At 41.5% G+C, this 25,473-nt stretch overlaps 1 protein-coding gene across 6 annotated transcripts in view; it reads left to right on the top strand.

The window, feature by feature from the left end:
* The first annotated feature begins 7,619 nt into the window (after window positions 1-7,619).
* SYNE2 (spectrin repeat containing nuclear envelope protein 2) overlaps window positions 7,620-25,473 on the top strand; it is a 161,343-nt gene continuing 143,489 nt past the window's right edge. For all 6 annotated transcript variants that reach the window (XM_065749049.1, XM_065749023.1, XM_065749014.1 and 3 more), the window contains exons 1-6: window positions 7,620-7,735; window positions 16,391-16,452; window positions 17,365-17,460; window positions 17,721-17,798; window positions 17,889-17,981; window positions 24,475-24,656. In XM_065749049.1, coding sequence (XP_065605121.1) covers window positions 7,657-7,735; window positions 16,391-16,452; window positions 17,365-17,460; window positions 17,721-17,798; window positions 17,889-17,981; window positions 24,475-24,656 — 590 coding nt within the window. In that variant the 5' untranslated portion in view covers window positions 7,620-7,656. The remainder of the gene's footprint in view (window positions 7,736-16,390; window positions 16,453-17,364; window positions 17,461-17,720; window positions 17,799-17,888; window positions 17,982-24,474; window positions 24,657-25,473) is intronic.

Below are 25,473 nucleotides of genomic sequence, written 5' to 3' on the forward strand. Positions count from 1 at the left end.
TGCTGGCAGCCGATGGCCTGCCCCTTCCCTCCCAGTTGTCAGGAGGGACCCAGCTCAGGAAGCACTGCCATGAGCTGTTTGCACAGCCCCGTACTGCAGGGTGGGAGCAGCAGGCCTGAAGCCTGCCCGTGCCCCTTGGTCACCTGGGAATGGACTAGATCCTGGGCCAGTTGAGTTTCTTGTGTTTATAGAAATCCCACCCCAAAAGCCCCCTTATTGGTGGGGCTGTGGGGTATGTGACTGTACCCCACTTTGTGGAGGCTGTTCCCTCCTGGCCTTGTGGCAGCAGCACATTGTATATGAGACATGGCTCTTATTTGGAGATTTTGGGACAGAGTTTGGGCACAGGGTATTTATTAATTGCAATTAGAGATTAAATTGTCATTCTGGCCCATGGCAAAGCTACCACAGTGGGTGCTGGGCATGGCATTGGCCTTCTGAGTCTCCAGGCACCCAGTGCTCTACCTTTTACACTAACAGTTGTGACTGAGTTCTGAGCACCTGTTTTTATTAATGATGTGAGAAAATGTGGATGCTAGTTGGAAAACTATGTTAATAATTTACTTAATTAAGTATGCTTCAGCAATGTGATTCCTCTCAGGAATTGATAAATAGGGATTGGCTCTGGTTCTGAGCACACAGAACAAGCAAATGCATCATGGACCTCCATGGGTCAAATCTTGAATGAGGCTTAGCTCTGTTAATAAAAGCATTTCTGTGTGTTAACAGCAGCATGGAGTTAATGCTGTTTTCAAATTGTGTAATTGTACCAGGATGGCTGATATATTACCACCCCCCAAAGAAAGAAAAGGTCGGGAAAGACACTTTTCTAACCGTGTTTTCAAATTAATTAATGCAGTGAGAAGATCCATTATACCTCTGTAACAGGAAGTATTACCGATGTGTAAATCAAAGACAAACCAGCAATGTTTGCTGGCCTTAAAAAGTGGTGTAGCTTTTGTATACTCAGACGCTTGTCCTGGCACGTTTTCAAGATTATAAATAGATTACTGGGAAGTCCCTGGATAAGAAAAATGTCCTGTTGCTGGTTGTCATAAATAAACTAACAGGACATGTCTTGGTCTTGCAGCTCTTCGGAGGAGGAGGAGTTCTAACTTGTGCATTTAATTTCACTGTGTCAGTTCACATGAGTGAAGACTGTGGCAATGAGGTGTAGTTTTGTGTCCATCTGTATTTCTTGCAGATTCTATATTCTCTCAGGTTGGTTCTTTCTAAGCAGTTGTTCAGCCTTTTCCATGCTGTTTCCTTTTGAATTCCTTCATCTCCTGCTGCTGAGAGCTTAATAAGACCCAAGGCCGGACTCGAGTCTCTAGTGCTGTTTCTTAAAGGACTGGCAGATACCCATCTAAAAGCAATGGGTTATTATGTAGGATCAGAAGGCTCTACCCTCTTTTCCCCGTCACCTTCAAAGTGATGGAAACGTAATGTGAGACTTTTATTTCCTCCTGAAAGCAAGGAGGATGTGCCGCTTATGCTTACTGGATTATGACTTTTTTTCTGAGAGTGAGCAGTCAGTTCAGCAAGTAGTGCAAATCGGGACAGATCTGTCAGTGGTGTTGTTCTAGTTTTTGTTACCTGAGATTCTGGCTTTGAAGAGAAGGGGATCAGTGTGTCTGCTCTGTGATCTCATTCTAGCTGTGGACTTGTATGCTATATGAGGGCACCCCAAAGAGCAGAAGTATCTGGCATTCTACATTTGAAAGGAATGGACATCACTTTGCAGTTGGACTTCCAGCACTGAGTACTGGAAAATGCAGACGTGAGTCCCAGTGTTGGCATTTGAAAATGGTGAAACAGTTGAGGAGGAAATGTGACATCAAACAGCACTGTGGGCACTGTTCTGACTTGAGTGCGTGAGCACACTGAATGTGAGCAAACACTGTTAAAACAAAACGAGCAACCCAACCAAACAAAACCAAAACACCTCAAAGCCAAACCTGATCAGAGAAGTTTTCCTTGGTAATTCTTCAGGTCATGTTATTGTGATTTGAATCCCAACAGTTTGCCTCTAAGGAGACCATGTCAGACTTAAAGAAGAACTGCTTGCCAAACGAATGTTCAGCAGCATTTTTATTAAGAAGGGCAATGATCTTCAGTCAGCCTGCATTGTGGAGTTCTTCCTTTGGACAAGTTTGCTAGAGATAAAAATCTACCGTTTCTTGTTATGACATCAGCTCAACTGGCACACGAGTTGCACGCTGTTGCTAGGAGCTTTCAGTTTACAAGCAGAGGTCTCTATGGAGTGAAGGTCTGAGTCCCAGAGCGAGCCATAGACAATCAGCAGCACTTCAAAGAAGGAAAAGTGAAACCAGGTGGTTGGAGATGTCATGCAAAGATGTCTGTGATGCCTATTGCAACACCAACTGAAAGCATGTAGGCAACATAATTGGGAAAATATGAGGTATGTGTCTGTAAAGGCAAAAGCAATGAAGCGGAGACTCAGTGACAGCAGATTATAACATTCACCATATAAACCTCTAGATGGGCTTGTTTGAAAGATCTCTGCTGCTTTCAGTTGGAAGGAGTGCATTTGTGAGCTAATTTAATGCCATATGACTTTCCAGGGTTGGCTTCCTGAGGGCTCATCTGCCCAGCACGCTGCAGCACAGGGATGAGCACAGTTAGCTGGTACTGAGAACATGGGGCCGTGTGGAAGTCATGCCAGCTAGTTTACCTGATTTTCATCATGAATGAAACACGCATTTTGTATTTTGATTGTAGTTGCACATATTCTTTGAAAGCAGCAGCACTTCTGCTGCAGAGGGGCATTCTATCTAATTTCTGTTCTGTTCACATGGTGAAACCCTACTGCTCTTTCTACTTGGACTAACTGAAGGGTGAGTCTGTAATCCACACTGATCCAAATTGTTCTGTTGAGGCTACAGAATCCTTGCAGTGAGTCTACCAAAATCCATCCAAAACTTTTTCCCCCTTCCTTTGAGGCAAACAGATGAAGAAGAGCATCTCTTAAAGTCGCATAGGTCTCACTGGAGACATGGAATTTAAGTTCATATTGTCTGTTCTCATGATGATCTCTCCAGAATTTAAAGCTGAGGTATGATTATTTTTAGGATATTTTCTTGAGACTGTGTGTTACCTTCTCTTAGATTTCTTGGTCTGCCAGTGTGCCTATGTTCCTCTGTAAGTATTTTTTTTAATCAGCTGACATTTCAGCTCAATTTCTGAAAGAGAGATCTCCAGAAAGTTAAGTTGAAATTATGTGTTGTGAGCATACTGATCTAATTCTCATCTGTGTGCTTAGGTATCCATTGTGAGAACTGTGGGAGAGGTAGGGAAAGGAGTTCCCTACCAACACCCACTAGCAGAAAGCCTGGCTTTGAGACTTCCCAGTGTCATTGGCACAGGGAAAGCTTTGGTTGACAGTTGAACCATTTGAGTTGTATTAATGCCAGACTGCAGAAGGGTGGAAACACGAGGCATTCTCCTCACCTTTGCATGCTTTTCTTTGCAGTTTGTTTTCAATGCTCTGGATGTGTGCTTCACAGTTATTCAGTTTTTCATGGAGCTGAAGGGTTTGGTTTAGCTCCGTTGGTTCTTTGAGTTGTTTTAAAACAAGATAATCAAATAACAAAGTTGAAAAGATGATAGTTCCTAAAGCCTAGGAGAAGCATTGCTAAGTAATCTTACCAGCACCTCCACGGATTTACACCCTTCAAAGGTTGATACAGTTACACTTATTGTGCTTTATTTTAATGAAATTCTGGGGGTAAGGGCAAAAGGACTAGCCTCTTGTCTCTGTGTAATCCCATCTCAGACAATCTGTACCTTGTACCTTCTAAAGAATACTAATCCTTGCAGATACGTCCTCAAGGAGCGTGCATGTCTCTCTTTAAAGCAGCTGTGGGGTCTTGTGCTGACTGGGGCAGGACAGGAGCTGGGGTGGGGAAAAATGCACTCACTGTGTTGGATAGGATGGCTCCAGGGCTGTGAAAGCTTTGGCATAAACTTCTCATGTATTAGTTCTGCAGTTTTATAACCTGCGCTGAGGATTTATGGAGTGGATTTTTGTTTTAAAAAAAAAATAAAGAAAATTCATCCTCTGGATAAAGAGGCCTTAGTTTGTCCTTAAAAGAACATAGAGGCATATGGTTTTGTTCATTTTATATATGTTCTGTGATCATGTGCCATAATTTTGTTGGAAGGGATCTCTGGAAATGTTCTCATCCTACACCCCCTGCTCAAAGCATTCATGCTTTAAATTTTGCTTCTTTAAAACCCAAAAGCTTTATTACATTTTGTCAGTTTCATGCCAAGAGATCTGAACTGAGGCTGGGATCCCACAACATGAGGCAGATACAGGCAGATACAAAAAGGCACTGCCTGCTGTGTCATTGCTGTATTTGCTGGGAAGAGATGTGGACAGAGGAGGAGTGCTCACAGGAAGGTTAAAATTGCATTTGGTTGTGTTTCATAGCTCTTGCATCTTAGGTATTGTAATGCCAGATACTGTTCCCTTTCTCTAGACTATGCTCCAGTGACTTTAGCGTTGTGCAAGTCAGGTGGATGTGACTTAACTTTACCTGTGTCACCATTTCAAATTTGGATGCAGAGAAGTAAACAGGTGTGCTTTCACTGCTGGTGATTTGGTGCTGCATCACATGGTGCTACATCAACTTAGTTTAAAGATTAAAACTGGGAATAACCTTGCAATAAAGGGAAAAAGCATGCATTTTTACTGAAGTTTAGTGTGTGACCTGGAGCTGCTGAGGAAGGTATATAGTTTTGGGACCTTTTACTTGTGGTTTATGCTCATGTGGCAGTGGTGGGGGCCTTACTTGTGTGCTTCTTGTCCTGTTCCTCTTTTTTTACATGGTTATAAAGTTAGGACTAAATTCAGGCAGTCTCATGTTACCTGTGGATTCATTGTTGCCATATTTTCTATTTCTTAGTGTCCTGGTTTTAGCTGGGAAGGGTTAATTTTGATCATAATAGCTAGTATGGTCCTGTGTTGTGGATTTAGGACGAGAATAATGTTGATAACACACCTATGTTGCTGAGCAGTGCTTATGCTAAGTCAAGGTCTTAGCTTCTCCTACTGCCCTTCCTGCAAGGACCTGGGGGGGGGGAGTGCAGGGAGCTGGGAGGAGGGGGCACAGTCATGACCACTAACCCAAACTGCCCAAAGGGATATTCCATACCATGACAACATGCTGAACAACAAAACTGGGGAGATTGGCTGGGACTGACTGGGCAGCTGTCAGCAGGTGGTGAGCAGTGGTTTTGCACATCACTTGTTTTGTATCATCTTTTACCGTTTTATTATTCACACTTCCATTCTACCTTTTTTCCAGTTCTGTCTCCCATCCCACTGGGTGGGCAGCAGTGCTGAGCTGCCCAGTGCACTAAGCCACAGCACTTTGAAATAGCTCTGAAAGCCTACACTTGGCCACTGGAAAATTCAAAGTGCAGGGAATGCAGTAAACTCTGCCTGTACCCTGTGAGCAAAAAGCTGGAGATCTGCTGGTGTGGTTTGTACATTTAGTTCTCACTGCTTAGTAGCCTTCCAAGTAGCAATCACAAAATCATATCATACAGTGATACCCACAAGATATTAAGGCTCCCTGACACATTGCAATTTTAGGATCTGGTTTTGTGTTGCTTGATCTTGGAGAAGGAAGGAGTTTCCCAGGAAAGATTGTGTAGCCTTGGGCATAGGCAGTGCTGCTGGGAAAACTGGATTCTAGTTTAACACCTACCCAGAGTTTTTGCAAGACACTGGCACTCATCTCCAGTGTTTTTATCAGCGACAGCTAACTGTGTGCTTATTTTCTGCTTGCCTGTCTTGAGACTCAGAGCTTGGGAGCAGAGGCCCCCATGGCTGGAGTGGCAGCCCTGGACTGTATGGCATAGTACCCCACGGGGATCTCCATGGCTGCAAGTTCTTTTAATAAAGGCAGTCTCTTTCTGTTGCCCATTTCTGATCAATTCCAATCTTAAAATCATGTAAGGCCTTTGTGGCAGTTGTATGTATTGAGAGGCTTTGTATTGAGGGACTACTTATTTACACTGTTTTACACTTCAAGGCATGGTTTATTCATATTGTCTTGTTCTTATACCTAGCAGAGATTAAATAATACTTTTCCTCCAGTTCTTGCTAGGCTATGCAAGCTAAACCTTATAAAATATTTTTACCTTTCCTCAGATAATCTAAATAGCTTTTGTCTTTACCTTCCCAAGCTGAAAACACCTTTTCTGGTGTCTGGTGCCTTAAATTTTACTCCCATGTTATTGATGACCTGCAGAAAGACTGCGTGCCCCCTGCCAGCTGGAATCAATGCTCTGGACATACAAAATTACATCTATTTCCCTGGGAAAACAGAGTCAAATTAGCAATTTTTCTTCACCTTTATGCTCTCTGCACCTTTGCCTGGCATTGGTAAAACGTGTTCAAATACTGCAGTGATGAGTGCCGTGGAAAATGTTGTGAGGAGCTTAATAATCCTGTCATCAGAGCAGCACTCGAATAAAAGCACAAGGACACGCGTTGCTCAGGGTGTGAGGAAAGCCAAGTGCTGAATAGCTCCTCATTACATGAGTGTCCTTCATTCAGTGAAGGGAGTGAGGGAAAACAGTGTATGGTGGAGTAAACAGAGGCTTCGTCATCATTCATATGCACAGGGAACAGAATGAAAATGCCACTGGCTTTCTTTAATGTTCTGTTTCCTTACTCATCGGTTTTTACGTGTCATTTTGACATATACTTGGTGTATGGCTTGCTAACATCTGGTGTCTAAATCCTGGTGCATCTGATGAAAAGGGTGTATTTCTTTTAGGAAACAAAGACTGTCTGAGGTGATCCCTTATTTCATCTTCAGCTTTATTTATTTTTGAACTTGTTAAAGTTCTGAGCTTCTCAGAGGCCAGTTTTCCTGCAGTGGCAACTTGGACAGTATTGCTACTGTGATAACAGAAACATGAAACAGAAACAAATACTTCCATGAAAAGCATAGTATATAATTCCCTGAAATTGAATTAGGGACAGGGGAGGTATCCAGGGATGGGAGAATGGTGGAGCTGGAGAAAAAACGTACTTCATCATGGGGATTAAGAAGTAACAGCACTACTAGGTAGAACCAGCAGCTGTGATTATCCTCTTGTATTAACCGTTGCTTTTCATTTCACCTCAATCTTTGCAGATTCTGCATTAATTGTTTCCATTCTGCAACAATCATCTGGGCAGGAAGGAAAGTACAAAGATGAAAAGAAAGCCTGGGAGGTTTGGCAGCAGCAGATCTGCAGAAGGCACTTGTGAGCCTTTGCCAACCTGGCTTCCTAAAAGAAAGTGACTGTTTGTCTTTCCCTAATCATAGTGCTTTTGTTTGCATGGCAAGGCACACTTGCATCCGTGGTTTGTGTTGTGGAGCTCTGCTGGCCTTTGTTAGAAAGAAAGTGAGCAAAGCCAAGGGACAAAAATTTTGATTCATGCAATAGGAACACTCATTTCATTCCGTGTGAGCTCCAGAAACAAAGACAAGAAAGCCCCACGTGACACTTAGCCTGAGTGTGCCTTCACTACTCTGATATCAGCAGTGTTAATGTAAAACTCTACTGATTATTTTTTCTTCTTGTAATTTCAGTATGGAAATTGATTAAAGCGTCTCCATTGGATTTAATATGGCATCGAATCAGTCATCTCCCTCAACAGAGGAGCAGGCTTCCTCTGAAATAGATGATCTCTTTCTGTCACTGCAAGGTAAGTTACTATAGTTTCCTGTGCTTTCTTAATGTGGATTTATGGCGAAATATGTCACAAGTTAAAGGGAATTCTGAGAGAGCTGTTAAAACATAAAACTAATATTACAATCACTGTTGTCTGTTCATGTCTGTGTTAACTTTGCTGATGTTTCTGCTTTGTGAAAAGCATCCCAGCAATGAACTGAAGGTTACAGCTCTGATAGTGCTTTCTCGTGGTATTTTCAGAGCCATTGCCTTTTTTGGTGTGCATGTTCTCACTCTGAATACACATTACAGTAAACTGTTTTCAAGGGAATTGCCAGTGCGAAAGCAGTTGTGGTATTTCATTAGCTTCCTTGTTTTCAATTTGCTGACAATTAGTTGGTTGCACTGAGCTGTCTTAATGAGGTTATTAACTACAATGCAATTTCATTTTGTTTCTTTTATTTACTTTTCAGTCCTCATTACTTTATCCCATCCATGTATAGAATCATAGAAAGAAAACTTGTGGACAGAACAAGTAGAAAAATAAGTAACTGATATGCAAATTGCTTACAGGTCAAAGTCTTTCTTTCTTTTATCCTTACTTGCAGTGATATCTTGGTATGTAATAGTAATTGTAGTAGCACCTACTTGGACATTTAAATGGTCATCAGCGTGTCAGAGGTGGCCTATCATGGAGGCTTTATGGAATGTTGAATTTAATTCTCTAAGAATTTCCTGGAAAGGCTGATTTTGCTCTAAATGTAGTCATGAAAACCTTCGTGGAGGCATTAATCAAGGAGTCCAGTCAAGCAGCAGGGTTAGCATGGCTGGAAGGCTGGTCTTCAATGTGCTTAAAGCCTGAGCATTCTAGAACAGATGAACTAAATCATGTTTCCACAGACCTATTTCCTTTTAGTTTCGTTGCAACCAAATTACTATGGTTCTTAGTTGAGAGTAAATATGTTAAAAACAGATGGTGCAAGAGAATATTCTGCCAAATCATTTTTACAATCCATATTTGCACTAATGTTACCACTGAAGCCATGCATTTTGATGAGTGAGTGTTAACAGTGGTCTTGAAGCCTAACATCTTTAATGGTGAACTTTCTTTTGTTTTGTTTCAGTATTAAGTTTTCAGGATGGTAAGCAAAAAACCGTAGCAGATGAGTGCTAGCCTGGCTGCAGCACCAAGCACAGCTTGTGTGACACACGTTTGCTGTGCCTGTCACACTCAGCCTTTGGTACAGAGACTGAATTGGCTGCAGTCATGAGATGGGTTTGGGAAAGGCTGTGTAGCTTTAAGGCACTGAGTTGGAGATATGTGGGAGATCTTTAGACCAGGGTTTTATTTTGAAATAATATCACTACTTTCTGAGAAGTCAGATGTGTCCAGTGAAAGCAGAGTTCTTTGATCAGTATCTAAGTGAAAGAATCTTGCTTTTGAAATAACTGAATAATATTTGTATGCTGTAATAATTTGAGTTCCTAGATTATGCTGACGTGGTGCAAATTGGAGCCAAGTTGTTTGTGCCTGCCCATTCTAAAACACTTTGAGAGGTTTTTAGAAAGTGATGTAAGCAATTTTTGTAACGACTGAAGATGCAACGAGTGGTTTAGACTAGTGTGTTGAGCACTGATGCTGCAGCATCTGATCTGGGTCAAACAGGCAAACGTAATACAGCTGTGATGGATCACTGGAAACACTTTCCCCGATGTGACAAACAGAAACTATTACTAAATTACTACGGATTTGTAGTAGAAAGGATCAAATAAGAATGTTAGGGTCATTCCAGGAAAAGGGGCTGTTTTAATGATAGGGAATCTTGGCACGAGATTTTTAAAGCAATTGGAGACTTTGATTACTTTAAATCTTCAGGTTCACCTGGAGAAATATTAGAGAACTGTTGGATTTAAGAAGTGACTACTCTTAACTTTTAGAAAAGCAGCTCAATTTTTGGGTGGCTGGAGGTGGTTATAGTATGGGTTATGATCAGCTTCTCAAGTTTGTGGGTTCTAACTTGAGAACACATCCAGTGTTGAAAAAGTACAGTGTAACAGGACTTAAGTGTAAGCAGTTGGCATAGGAAATAGAAGTAGGTGCAAGATCTAGTCTGAATTGCTTGTACTTTATTCCACATTTAATTTTGTCATTCAGTCTTCTATTATTTCTGAATGGCAGTGATGTTACTGCACTTGTCTGAAACATTTAGTGGGTCTTGTCCTAATTTACCAGTCACTTTGATCACCGTGAAATTTTCTGCTTAAAAATGTAATAAAATGGTTCACGTCTCTTTTTTTTTTACTGCATATAAACCCAGGCACATTGTTTAGGTAAGGTTTGATTGGGATTTAAATCACAATCTTCTGTAGGAGGCCCGAGTGCTTTCTGAAAGAAAAAGAAAGGAAGGGGGGAACAATCATAGAGTAGTCTTGAGTTGAAAGGGACCCATGAGGATCATCGAGCCCAACCTGTCTCCACACAAGAAGAACCTTAAAATAAGTAATAAAGCAGTTACATCTTAGCAGCTGTTATCATTATAGAAAGCCTATTAAATTAATGCCAGTGGCTTAATACTGTACAAATCAGCTTTAGTGGACTTTCTGTAAGTGAGTTCTCAGGTAAGAGAATGTTCAAGGATGAACATTCACTTTCCTTTGTAGTGTTCAGTGCGAAATATGCAACAACGAAAGTTACTGGGATACAGGTAAAAATAATTTTGTTTTCAGTGCATTTTTCTTTGCAGCTCAGTATTTTAAGGAGGTACAATGAAGTTTTAAAAACATGAAGAAAATAAGTAAAATGAAACTGTATTTAAAGTCCAGACACTTTCAATTAATGATGCTAATCACAAAATCATGAGGCTGAACTGAAAGCTGCAGAAGTATAAACCCTTATGTATATACTTTATATAAAGGAATTTAATTTTTCTAGTTTTCAAGCTGATCTCCATAGGCAAAAGATAAATAGCCACCCCCAAAATCTGACTAGGTTTGTTCTGCTCTGGAGCTTTCAGGATGTCAGTGTGACTGCCTGTAGGAGGATGCAACTTCCATCTTCTCTCCCAGTAGCAAATACTTCCCCTTTCCTGCCCAAGACAGCAAACAGAGCCTAGGTGTGGCTTTTCTCACCGAGTCTCTGCAGAACATTGTTTTCCATTTTTCTCTCCACACTTCTGAGTAATTCAGACCAAGAAGTGTGTGTTTTAGCTCCCAGAGTTTGAGCTGTGTACTTACCTCACTGTTTAATTGCAAGGATTTTAATTTTTGGCTGTTCCTATTGACCTATGTTCATGCTACTGTTTATTGCTGTAACTGAAGGGATAACATAAGAATGTGGCTGCTAAAACTGTTTCTGAAGAGTGCTTAACGAGATAAGTGAATTATGTTATTGTCATGCAGTTAGGTCTTATCCTTTACGAATAATCAAAACCTATCTCTCTCTGACTAAAATTAAATGCTTTGATGGATTTTATTGTGGAACTTGTAGTAGATTGCATTCATATCTGAGTAATTGACTTAAAGGAGGATATTGCTCTGAATTGCACTTAATCTTCCAGAGGTCAGGGAGACATATAATCCTGACCCAACATTTATTTTGCTCCAGCTTTTGCTTCATCCGTTGAGGCTGGTGTACTATTACAGCTACACGTTCATTTGTTGATCATTTTTTTAAAAAAACAGAGTGATCCAAAAAAGTCCATTAAATGCTAATGATTTTTCAAGGCTGACTTTTGCAAATGGAAAAGCTCCTAGGGGAGGTGCACTGAAATTTATGCTCTGTTTACACTGCCTGGGTGAGGAGCTGGTCTGCAGCTTCTGGATCCGAACGGCTTCGTGCCATGTCATGGGGCTGATCACACCAGGAGACACACGAGACTGGCTTGAAAAAAATCACTCCTGGATATTTTGGTCTGTTTATCGTACCCAATGAAAAAAAATTGATTGTGCTGTTGTGTAAACGTGTCCCCTGCTAGAACAGATTTCAGTTTGCTAAAGGCATTGCTGAGTGCACAACTTGTTATAAACTGGCACTGCAGTGACTAAGGGGAGTGGGGTGCTTCTGAGTCAGTGGCACAGGACACTGAGAGCTAAGCCACTTAAGTTCAAGGCCCTGCTCCAGCCTGGGTTTGCAAAAAAATATTAGAAAAGTCATGTAAGCCCTTGTCATTAAAGGTACATCAATTTCTAAATGTCATTTAGTACCTAAAAGAATTTAACCTGCAGCCTCTGTCTGTGCCCCCAGGTACTGCAGTGCCTCGCTGCAGGGGCTGTTCTGTTAGTAAATGCCACCATGACTCAGAGCTGCTCCAGGACCCCAGCAATGAGACCAATGAAAGTATTTAAGAAAGCCAGGAGTGCCAAACTCAGTTTGAACATGCTTCCTGAGTTAGCAGCACTTCGGGTAAATTTCAAAAAGAAAAGGAGGTTGAGGAGATAGTGTAGAAAGTTCCCACTTGCTGCACAGACATGGTCGTAGTTAATTAGTTAATACTTAAACGCTGTTTGGATTTGAAAAGACCCATTTCTGTAGAAAAATTTCATCCTGTTCATTGGCCTTTGGAAAAACTTAATCTTGACAGAAATATTGTTTGTTTTTAATTGCTTAACACTGTGTTACTGAACATAAATGCTGGAAATAACTCTGTTCCTCCGCTTTCCTGTCTGCTGTAAGTAAGCTGCCTTACTGGGTGGAAGGGAAGGGAACACGTAATGGGCAAGGGGACCAATTCCTCACCACTCCCTGGGTAGGCAAAGACATAACAGTCTGATAGTTTCTACCCTTTACTCATGTATCTGCTTGGGGTTTTAGTTTGTAGCAGGAGTGCTCTTTTGAAGGAGCCCTCCAAGCTAACCCTGATGTCTGTGCTCCTGCTGAGCTGTCGTGGAGTGCATATTTTGGATGCAACTGAAATACGTATCCTATCAAAAGGTACCCCAGTGATCTGCAGCCATTCAGTCTAGACCTGCTTGGGTACAGTCTTTCTTCCTCTGACACATGTGGTGGCTTCTGACCACCAGCTCATTGAGCTCCTGATTTGCTTCTACTAAGCTGCATGACTTCCTCTCATAGATGTATCCTTGGGTGACCTGAGTGTTGGAAGGAAGATGCAAAAATAGCACATGCAAATAGTAATTGTATCAGTTGAATCAGAGGTGGGAAGATGATAGAGTCGTGTTCACTGATTTCAAATAATTGTTTAAAATTAAAGAAAAAGGCCACTCAATTGTAAAGGATTCACTGACAATGAGGCACTGGTCCTCGAAATAGAAGAAAGCTTCTTCAGTGTTTGGTGACTTCTTTTTGACAGGCTGAGTGGAACAGGCTACATCTGCTGTGCTGAGCTGGGGGTTGCTTCCCCCAGCCCCCTGCCAAGGGAAGGAGTTATTTCTGTGGGGTCATCTCCCACCTCAGGAAAGAAGGAACAAAGGGCAGCCGTGGAGAGGGGATGAGTTTTAACTCTGGCTTTTCTGTATCACCATCAGAGGAAGGCTGACATTCCTGCCCTCTCCTCTTCTTCCTCCCAGGAGATCTCAGCGCTGCCATGGCCCTGCTGCAGTCTATCCATGTCCCGTGCTCTAGTCCTTAATGATTGGCCTATTTTATAGCACTTGCTGATAGCTCATTACTGGATAAAACAGCTATTGTCCTGTCCAACAGTATCTATTGATTTACAGCAAGTCTATGTGACATGCTTCTTCTATGCTTTTCCTTTCTGAAGAGTTGTCCTGAAAATTAGCTCTAAAATGCAGGGTGAAATGTGATAGATTTTGGATTTTTCCAGATTAGCAGGTTCTTATGTTGTTTTCTCAGATTTACTTTCTGTCTTGGTTAGTTGCATCCCAAAGTGAAATAAATGGTCAGGATTTTTTTATGTCTTTCTTTATTCTGGGTCAGTGGCACTTTGAAAACTAGGACAAGATAAAACCAAGGTCACTTAGGCTCCTATAAAAAGGCCTGACAAAGAATCCATTCATCCTCATAAAAATAAAAATCCGTATTAATTAACCACGTGGCAGAGATAAGAATTTGAGAGCTTGATTAAATCATTGGAGCCTCTGTGCAGTGGAGTTAGGGGAAAAATAGAGCCTGAAAATTGAAATATGACTGCCTACCACCTTGGCAGCAAAACATTTTCTTATTGATTTATAAGGATTTTTTGGTAATTTTGATAGGAAAATGAGCTAGATTGCAGCTGAGTCTGCAGCAACCTGAGAGGCAGGCTGGTGGGCTGCATTAGACTGTGGGTTGAGGTAGCATACCTTGTACTTACACACAGGCAGCAAAATAACTGCTTTGTCCATTTGCTTGTGAGATGTTTGCCTGAGAGCTGCCCATGTGAATCAACACTTGCAGTTCCTGGCCCACATTGTGTAATGCTTCTGTACATGAATGTGAAGAGATTAAACCAAAACAAGACCAAATGTCCTCATCCTAATGGCCTTTCTGTTACTAACTCCAGCAGCGAGTCCTCCAAGTTTGTAGCAGCCTTTGGCAAGAGCTACACCTGGAAGAGTCACAGACGAGTGGCAAAGCATTTAATATTTGCTTTCTGCCCCTTTTCAAGTGCCAGAAATTCCAGCCTGATAAAAGAGTGCAGCTACTCAGTAATCACTCATTAGGTAATTGGAATTGCTCCCATGCAGGTATTATACCAAAGGGTGTGGTTGGGTCCTGTGCTAACATGAAGCCAACATTTCCTTGCTGTTTTTGTCCTCTGTGTGTTGTGAATGTGATTGGTCAGTGTGTAGCATGTGTGCTTACTTTTTGTTTTCCAAACATGTCTTTAAGAATGCCTTCATCTTTATTGTTCATCACCACCTCTGTGTTACTTAAAAAAAAAAGCTTAAAACAGTTGATCAAGCAGAGGAAATCATCTGCTGTATCAGGATGTAGTATTACAGTTTAATCAGAATCATTAAGGTTGGACAGACCACTGAGATCATCTAGTCCAACCATCAGCCCACCCCCACCATGCCCACTGAGCGCATCCCTCAGTGCCACACCTCCATATCTCTTGGGCACTTCCAGGGATGGTGACCCCCGCACCTCCCTGGGCAGCCTGTGCCAATGCATTACCACCCCTTGTGAGAAGGTTTTATTTCCAAATATCTAACCCAGTTAAGGAACTGTTGGAAGACCAGTCAGCTACAGGATGCACAACAGCCCCCCGTGCATGCAGTGTGTGTTTTTCTAGCTGTTCACCCACCTGGTGACCCAGGAGGTCACCTATCTGCATCACCCCGACCTCAGCTTCCATAGCCCCATCCTCTGCTCCTGGCCACCCAGCGCAGTGGGAAGAGGCCTCGTGCTTTCTGTCTGCTTTGCATCTCTCCTGCCCATCTCACCTTGCTTCCCTGGTGCCTGGAGGCAGGCAGACAGGAGGGGCTGAGCTTTGCCTGGGGAGCTGCTCTAGGTATGCACAGAATGGTATGGTGTCTGCCTCAGCCTCTGGCAGCTGAGTAGGCCACAAGGCTGGCACAGGCTGAAGGCTGTGGTTTAAAGTGAATGGAACCTCTGCTCATCAGCATAAGCTTGCTCTCCCTCAACAGTCCCCATGATGTGTCTGTTTGAAACCAGTTCAGCCTTCTGAGTGTTGATTCAGATGGCAAAGGGGGAAGGGAAGAAGAGGGGACAAGCACCCTTCCTCAGCTCCAGGCAGGCCCCCAGGGTGAGCACTGCTTTTTGGCTTGTTCTTTGAGAAGCCAACCTGAAAACAGGTTGTGTTCATGTGTGCTCCCAGGAGTCTGGGGTGGCTGATGCGTGGGTTGTGAGTTTTGCATGTGGCAGTGCTCATGCAGCATCTGTTTTAGCAGCGAGATAGAAAGGCTCTCATCTCAGTGGTCAATACCTGCTGTTATCTCAGCATGCAGCAGGGTTGTATCCTTTTATGGCCTGGTCTTGGCATCTTTCCCAAAGGGGGGGACGACAGGGGAGCTAGTCTGATCTGCTTGCACTGCTCAGCTTTCATACACTGGGGAAAAGGGTGAACAGTTTAATATCTGTAGTGAAGTGAAACTAGGCCCTGACCCTCTGCTGTTCAAGTGAATAGTTGCTTTTGTATAGAATGCCTCATGCCAAGTGCAAAGTCTTGGTATTTATTTTGACAAGGTACATACCTTGTTCTCAGCTCCCAGATCTTCCTCTTCACTTTCTGGGAGAACTAGACAATGATTCCCTTTTATTCATCTCTGCCACCCACAAGGCACAGAGAAAGGCTTTCCCCACTTCTGAAATTCAGCCTGATGCAAGAAATGGTTTAAATATTGTTTTTTAATGCAGGGGCTTAGGTAGTTTACTGTCTTCCCTTGCTGATGATTTTTCACTTTGTGACAGCCTACAGGACCTGGGTGACAGGCTGGGCCTCTGAGTGATGGATGGAGTTATTCAGGATGGGTTGCTCTCTAGGATGTTGTGTTCACAGCACTGCTTGCATTTGCTGAGCCTTCAAGAAAACCTTAGTTACTCCTTTCTATATCTAGTAAAGAAGTATGGTTGATAGTTGTAGAAGTCCCTACGTTATAATCTCTGCAAGCAAAAAAATATGAAAACTAAGAGTTGAGAAAAACTGATATTGAGCCGTGTCTACTCTCATATCTGCAAGAGCAGACCTTATCTTTCTGAGAAAGAAAAATAAAACCAGATCATTTTATTTTTTCATTAACCATTTTGCTTTTCTTTTTTCCCCAGTGCAGCGAGAGTGTACGCAGAAGAAAACATTTACTACCTGGATAAATTCAATATTGGCAAAGGTAAGAAGGGTATTCTTTAGGAATGGAGTGCTTTTTGCCTTTTTTGATTTGGATGTGTTCTTAGGAGATTAATTATTTTTTTTTATTAATGATTAAATTAAATTATTGTAAGATTTTAAGCACTGGCTGTGAAAAATAGCCCTTACAAAGCATTTGTATATTAGGTGTAACAGCACTGTATTGGTGATAGTCCAAGGATATTTGCAAGAGATTGTTTCTGAGTAGTTGACAGTATCTTTCTTGCTGACTTTATAAAACATACTTTATGCTGAGTTGTGGCATGAATATCAGGGTTTTATGAGATTCTAAATTTCTGATTAGTATTGCTGTATTTAGTATTACTTATGCAATCTGAAAACACAAGTTTAATGAGATGATCACAGAGCAGTTTATAGAGCATGTGCTGTGGTTGTGACTTGCTCAGATAAAAAATCCACTTTTGACTGCTCCTTGAGCAGAAGCCATTAAGCTGATGATAGATTTGTGTTGTCCACATGTAGGTGGAAGAGCAAGGGCTTACTTATTCAGCTGTCTAGATGCCTTTGTACTCAACATGAATTGAAAAGGAAATAAAAATATGATTAACTGCTTATGTTAACTTTCCTTTTGCTCCAAGTTACTTCTTTTTGCCACATATCTCCTTGAAAAGTATAAACACTTGAAAATGCAGTCCAAAGTAAGTCTTATAAATAAAACTCAGAGATGGGGAAAGTGGGAATGAGAGACGAACACTGTAATGTGTCAGAAGGAGCAGGATATGGCTGATTAGATGCAGGATTTATATTTCAACTTATTAAAAAATAAAAGATATTAAACAGTTTTTTTAACAACAAACTGGAATAATCCGTCATGTTCTATAATGTGGGGAAGTAACTAAAGATGGTGTCACACACACTGATATTTATTTTGCAGCGTACACCTCCTTCTGTTATCTCAGACCTGTATACAGACATTCAGCAAGGACATATGCTTTTGGATCTCTTGGAAGTGCTTTCAGGTCAACATCTGGTAAGACAGAACAATACAAATGTTACCTCAATGCCTTGTCAAATCTAGAAGAAATTGCAGGATAGTCTTAATTGTTAGGATGCTGACAATCCCCCTGAATTCAAAGAGCTATTTGCAAGTGACTTAAGTTTATATCACTGACACCTAATCACACTGAAATGATTTGGTTGTTCATGAACATTTGCAAGATTCTCCTTATCAAAATGGAAATGTAACAAATTTTTACGACTGAGAATGTAATGTGTTCTTTTGCTTTGCAGCCACGAGAAAAAGGATTTAATACCTTCCAGTGCAGAAGCAACATAGAAAATGCTTTGACATTTTTAAGGAGCAGATCAGTAAGTATTAACTTCAAAATTCACAAGTAAAGCCTGTTTAGCTGGTGGAGAATTTTCCTTGTTAACAATGATCCTTTTTTCCCTTCCTAGCTCAAGCTTATAAATATTCATGTTGCTGACATTATTGAAGGAAAACCTTCCATTGTGCTTGGCCTAATTTGGACAATTATATTTCATTTTCATGTAAGTATTTCAGTAATGCAAGGGAGTCTTTCAGTAGAGGAGGAAAAGCACAAAAATATGTTGGCTTACGTGATTGCACATAGAAACAAAGCAGAAGATTATTTTCTGACATCTTAAAATGATGAGTCAGAAAAGATGCTCCAGTGCATCCTGCCTGTCCCTGAGCTGCTTATCCAATGTGATGGTGGCGTTACAACTTGATGGACATCATTTAACTGAAAATGGTAGGAAGTGCAGATATTGAGGTTTTCTTTAATAATAGTTAAAAATTGGCTAAACTGCATCTATCTGTCTAAGGCCTGTAATGATTAAGCTCTTAATAGAGCACCAAATAAAGCAATTAGTGTAGAATGGCTCACATCCTTCTCCCTCAAGGGCAGACCCTTCTTCAGTGTTGGTTGTGCTTGCAGTTTTTTGAGCTTTTGTGTTATTCTTGCTCTTTTTGTTTGTTTGTTTTTGTTTTACAATACCAAGTATCAGAAATGACACGAACGATGTGTCACGCTCCAATATAAAGGAGGGAGACGAGGTTCTTTATATGTATATGTATACCCGATGGCGAGATTAAGACACAACGGGTCAAATGTTAGCCCAACCAGTTTATTACAAATACTAGTTGCTTAGGGATATGGGGAAGGGAAGGTGTGCGATAGAAAAGAGATGAAAAGCAAGGAGACTTGGCAGAAAGCAAGAGAGATATAATCACCACCGTGGATCCAGCGAGGTTCGTAGTAGGTCCGTTGATCTCAGGAAACTTGTCTGGTCACCGCGGGGGATGGGAGAAGGCGGCAAGCAGGCCTCAGGGTCCGTCCTAAGTCTCTTCGGGAGTTCTCCTCAAAGATTTCTTCTTTGGGAGTTCTTCTCCCAAGTTCTTTTCTGAAAGTTCTTCTCCCAAAATCCTTAGTTCAGTGAAGGCCTTTTATCCCCATTTCTCAGGAGTTTATTTGTGTGTGACATGTCTGGCCCAACAGATAAGCCAGCAGCGGATGTTGCCTTCATTGCCATGCAGGAGCATTGTCTTTGTGGTGGTAAGCTTCTCCAAGCTGTACTCCCACGGGAAAGACTATTTGCACCTATTTCTGCTTATCTTTACAACCGTAAGCAGAGACAATGGCACCATAACACCCATCCAGATAACCGGCAGTTATCAGTCAGAGTCTTGTCACCAGAAAAGGCCTTACGAAGCAAACTTTGAGACAAAAGAAAGGAAAAACAGTTTCTGTCTTTTACACCACCCGGTGGCTCAAAGATTGCTTGAAACTGATGCGCAAACATCTGTCCACGGTGGTGAGGGAAAGTTAAAAAACAAAAACAAGCAGAAGGGAAAAGAGGGGTGGGGGGAGTAAGGAGGAATTAAATGTTACAAAATTGCTGTAGCAGATTTCTCGGGCTTAGTTACAAATGTTACTCTGATCTGTTGGTTTTGTCCATCATTAGTTGAAGCAGTTACAATGTGCACTGAAGTTACAACATATTGAATAAATTGAATATAACAGGGAATCATGCAATAAATTGAATATAACAGGGAATCATGCAAGGAATAGACAGAAGTGTTGCAACTACACACAATAGTTAAAATAGAATACATTTCACCCATGGGCCACCCGGAAGGCCAGGAAAAATAAGATCAGAGTCCAAGCCTTTCCAAGTTTGGATAGCAACATGGGCAATTTTCCATATACCCTGGGCAATTTGTTAAACAGCTTTACCATTTCCATCGATTTTAGACAACAACTAGAGTTATTCACTTTGTCACAAACAACCTATTCCTTAACAACATACCAAGCACTAACTGGTTTTGCAATGCATTATCAGTACTTCTTGCATTGGTGATTTTAATTCTCAGAATGCATATCTAGTCTAATTCAACAATACGTGGATTTGCCATGTAATGTTTTCAAAGATCATAGATGGAACAAACATGTTTTCTAATAGGCTGAGTGAAGGTATAACTTCACCACGCTGCAATACTGCATGTTGCTTCAAGGTTAAATATGAACCGAATTGTCATTTAAGCATCTCAAAAGCGATTGAAATGCTGACAGAGATATATACTAGTTTGGCAAGTTCAAGTATTGTTATAATCATAGAACTTTCGCAGGATAGTGTGTTTAGCATATCCCATAATATAAAACATTAGAGAAACATACACAGAAACATCACAGAAACATACACCTTACTCAACAAAACATAAACACTTTCCAACAACCATGTTTTGGATGGAACTCCTGGACTGGTGTTACAATAAACAACATAATGGGTTTCTTTTTGTGGCCACATCTGACAGATATTAGATGGTTCCTTTGGTTCATTTCCAAATTTATTAGGAAGTTGGAAACACCATAGCAGAGTTACATGCAAATCATAGTTAGTTTGATAAAAAGAGGTAGAAGAAGTGATCAAAAGGAATGGCATTACTGTGCAGGGAGCAGCCAGTAAGCCAGCAAAACCTGTGAAAACTCAAACCCAAGTGTGAAGTTTAACAGACCTAAAGACAACACCCACACCCACAACAACCTGAAACACGATACTATGCAACCCAAATACAATGTAATCAAGAGGTATATTCAGCGTTCTAGTATGATCAAATCTTCAGTATTTGTCCCAAAACACAAAAGATTAAAGTCAGCTGTCTGCCTTTCTGTGTTCAGTCGAGGTCCAACGGGGGTCTTCTGTAAAACAAAAGAGGACATCGGCTTGCCCTTTTGGGGCTTGTTAATATGGTTAAAATGAGGGAATAATCCTGTGAGTGGTACTTTGGTATTCCTTTTCCCAGGCATCCCTAGACTTCTAAGCGTATTTAACAGGTCATTTCCTTTTGTTGTAAGTTTTCTAATGTACATCCACCCTCCTCCCCCCCACTCACTTGAGAGGGGCGAGAGCCTTAGTTTTCCTGCGGTCCTAGTGCCCGTACTGATTCCAAAGTTGGGGACACTCGGAGGTGGAGTGTCACGTCTTTCAGACTTTTGTTTTGGCCAGCCATTAACTAACTTCTCTAATCTGTCTGTAGGCAATCCATCCATTAGTTCTCGCGGAATGCCCTTCTGCCGGCCCAGCATCCAAAAACTATTACGTTTATGATTTATATTTCGCCCACTTGGTTTCACTGAAAATGAGAACCTTTTAGATCTGTGGGGGTCCCGGTTAGATAGGGGAGGGGTCGAATTGGCCACTGCACGCCTCACTGCCTTTATCTCAAATTTACTGTTGAAGGAAGTCACTGGTCCATATTTTCTCCCATAGTTAATTAATTCTTGGGCAACCTCCCCCCACGTCCATACTTTATATCCTGACTGCTGATGGTTAGAGGCTGCAGCACCTTCTAACGCTGCCTGAATTCTTTCTCCCTGAGGCATAGCCTGTATTTTTCCTTGTAGTTGTATACCTATAGGTTTTAATGATTCAGGAAGCCCCCTAATTAAAGGAGTCATCCTCTCAGGATCAACAGGCATCATCATAGGGGATTCATGGTGTGGCTGCAGCTTTCTATCATACATCATTTGCAGACAAGCAGCCTTTTGAACACTTTCTACTAACTGATCAACTGTCCCAGTAATGGCAAGGGGGTCTCCCCTTTCTAGAGGGTTAAGACCACCTGCCCAATAGGCAGCTCTCTGTGTGAGGGACCAGGGAGCACGATTGTTACCAGTAGTTAAAAATACTCCTGGTCCCCAATAACCTTCAGCCTCTTTTTCGGTTAGAAGTATCTGGTCTCCACCCGTGAGGCTGACCCTCCATACGTACTCTGTTTCTGATTCTTTAGGAGAGCGGCCAAAATCTCTTTTCAATTTTGCTAACTCAGTAGCAGAAAAAGGGGTTTCTTTAATGTTCATTTGAGGATCTAAATCCTCGCCATTATCGTATGAATACTCAGTTTTTATTAAAGGACGCAACTGAGCCGGGGGAGCTTCTAATTTGTCAATATTTGCCTTTAAACTTTGCAATTCCTCCCTTGGATAAGTTTTCTCTTGAGGTGCAATAGTATCACTAGCATCCTTACCCGTTAACACTTCCCTTAAGACCATTTGCAACAGATCAGAATTATGTTTTTCCCTTTCTAACTGCTTCTCTAGGTTTGCGATTTGATTTTGCAGAGATTTTATCAGCTCCTGACTTACTTTAACCGATTCCTGCAGTGCTTGTAAAGCTTCGCTCTCTGCTTTAAGCTGCTGGTCGCGGAATTCTATGGCTGCAACCAGAGCCGAACCCAATACCGCACAAATAAATGCCTTTCCTTTTCCAGCTCGGATACGAGCATTCTTTTGCAAAACACTAATACGGTCAGAGACGCTCTGCACGTTATACCAGTTCTGCCGTGCCCACTCTACCCCTGTTAACGAGGGTCTGGCACCGTGCTTTTCTAAAAGGTCAAATAATACATCTTCACCTTTCATTGTGACTACACTGTCACTCATTTTTCAATGTGCAGAAAAATCTACACTGAGAAAGAGAGAGGGAACAGAATCCAAAACTTCGAGTCAAACAAATGCAATCGCTCAAATCACTCCTCTGTTTACTGTGAGGAGCATGCAAAAGTCAAAGAAGATCAAAGAAAATGCAAATACGTAAATCGCTTCTCACTTCCCTGTGAAACCACACAGAGAAAAAAAAAAAAACCTTCAAACCCCACACCTAAGTTAGGAGGAACCCTTACATTTCGAGAATGCACAATAATCTTCACGGGACTCAAAATTACTTAATAGGTTCCCGAGAGGCATACACACAAACAGTTCCAAAGACACAGTTAAGTTTCAATATGCGGAGTGATTCTTCCTGTAGAGGTACACACGTCTAAATTATCACAATTATCACTCCTTACAACTCCAGGAGGCACACACGGGAAAAAAGTTCAAATTTCACACTTAAAACTCAATATGCTGAATGATTCTTTCTGGAGAGGCACTCACATCTAGATTATCAAAAATATCACTCCGGGCAACTCCAGAAGGTACACACATCAGCTATACTTGGAAAGGCAACACTCTCACTGTCGGGTATCCTGCCGACTACGCCATTAAAAATGTCACGCTCCAATATAAAGGAGGGAGACGAGGTTCTTTATATGTATATGTATACCCGATGGCGAGATTAAGACACAACGGGTCAAATGTTAGCCCAACCAGTTTATTACAAATACTAGTTGCTTAGGGATATGGGGAAGGGAAGGTGTGCGATAGAAAAGAGATGAAAAGCAAGGAGACTTGGCAGAAAGCAAGAGAGATATAATCACCACCGTGGATCCAGCGAGGTTCGTAGTAGGTCCGTTGATCTCAGGAAACTTGTCTGGTCACCGCGGGGGATGGGAGAAGGCGGCAAGCAGGCCTCAGGGTCCGTCCTAAGTCTCTTCGGGAGTTCTCCTCAAAGATTTCTTCTTTGGGAGTTCTTCTCCCAAGTTCTTTTCTGAAAGTTCTTCTCCCAAAATCCTTAGTTCAGTGAAGGCCTTTTATCCCCATTTCTCAGGAGTTTATTTGTGTGTGACATGTCTGGCCCAACAGATAAGCCAGCAGCGGATGTTGCCTTCATTGCCATGCAGGAGCATTGTCTTTGTGGTGGTAAGCTTCTCCAAGCTGTACTCCCACGGGAAAGACTATTTGCACCTATTTCTGCTTATCTTTACAACCGTAAGCAGAGACAATGGCACCATAACACCCATCCAGATAACCGGCAGTTATCAGTCAGAGTCTTGTCACCAGAAAAGGCCTTACGAAGCAAACTTTGAGACAAAAGAAAGGAAAAACAGTTTCTGTCTTTTACACGATGTGATGTTTCTTACACAAGATAATGTGTGTGCATCTTGGGTGGCAGGACATGATGGGGAGAAAGGGAAGTTTGAAAGTGCATTGCACTGTTGAAGGACTGCAGAGAATGATGGAACCAAGCAGTTATCTAGCAAGAGCCCTGCAGTGAATTATCATAGGTGGTTTTGGGATCAAGTGATGCTGGGGGCTCAGGAGAGAATCTATAAGCAGAGTTCTTTAACTACTAGTTGTAGCCCATGTTTTTCTTTGTAAGGGTACCTTGGTGCTGGAGTATTTGTGCTGCACATAGTGGTATGCATGATCTTTTACCCAAACCAGACCTCTCTAACCAACTGTAGATTTCTGAGGCCTATTGAGTAAGATCTGCACCCTGAGCAAGCAAGCAAAATCATGTTCAACATGCCTGATTGAACACATCACAGCACAAAACAGCTGCTGTTGGTTTCCTTCTCTGGTACAAAGGGTAGGAAGGAACACTGTGAGAGAAAATCCCTTCATGCTATTACTGATACCCATGGATGTCTTGGGTGAATATTTCCTGCCAAAAAAAATGAACAGTTCATCTTGAACAGATAAAATTTGACAGTAGTTGAGAAGCTTTATCCAAACTTTGGGGGCAGAGGACTGCTGTTACAGCTTAATTGAATCCTTTTTAATTCTCTGTGGTTTTCTGCCATTAACGTCTTGGAAGTTTTCACTGTAACCTCATTGCATTCTGCCATCATCTCTGACAGATTGAAGAACTTGCCAGGACACTTGCTTGTGCTTACAACCAGCCTTCTCTTGATTGTTCAAGTACTGTTGACTCCTCTCCAAAGGCGAGGCGATCAGCTAAAAAAAGTGCTAAAATTAAGGAGCGGTGGAAGATATCTGCTACAAAGGCTCTTCTGTTTTGGGCAAAAGAACAGTGTTCACTGTAAGTTTCATCTGAGGCATATAAATAGTATTTTACGTTTTGTGTTTTCAGCTTTTCTCTATTTTTTTTTCCTTGTTTGTTTATTTATTTATTTATTTTAACATTACTTAGTGATGGCTTAGCAGAAAATACTTCAGAATTTGGATGATGTTATCGACACTTTTAGCATCAAGCAAGCCCGAAGCATTATGAAATGAGACCTTTAAATATAATGAAGTGAGGCTAATCCTACTAATAAAACACCACAACGTAAATTAGTTTGTTCAGCTTTTCTCTTTTAGGAGCTTACAGTTTCCTGTGTGATAAGTCTAGTGGAATACTTACATGATTTGCTAGTTTTAATTCTCATGGTTGGCACCAGTTAACAAAGTTGCAGCAGTTACTTATTTTTTGAAAGGAAAATGTAGGGTTTCTGGGATTCTGGCATCTCTCATGGGACATGAGATGGACAGAATGACAAGTATTCTGTCAAAACACTGCACGATCCCCAAGGAGGATCCTAGTGAATGGAACAGGTCTCAGTCTAAAATGTCTTTACATGTCTTTTTATTCCCAGGGTTACATGGCTTTGTTGGTTTCAGTGGGAGCATTCACAGCATGCAGCCTAAAATAAATACAGATGTTTATTGCAAGGGACAAGCTATACATTTTGCATTTTCTTCACAGGCTACTGCAACACTCAAAGACATTTCAAATATCTTTTAGAATGATGTGAACACTTTCTCTCCAACTTTTTGGTAGCTTTATGTTCTGAAGACATTCTACTAATATTTGAAGTTGTCAAGTGGCAGATAAAGGCCTTCAGCAGCACACTGTG

This window comes from Cyrtonyx montezumae, unplaced genomic scaffold (genome assembly GCF_038088225.1).
Source record: "Cyrtonyx montezumae isolate F1298 unplaced genomic scaffold, pur_monq_1.0 scaffold_10, whole genome shotgun sequence".
In the NCBI taxonomy this organism is placed as follows: Eukaryota; Metazoa; Chordata; class Aves; order Galliformes; family Odontophoridae; genus Cyrtonyx; species Cyrtonyx montezumae.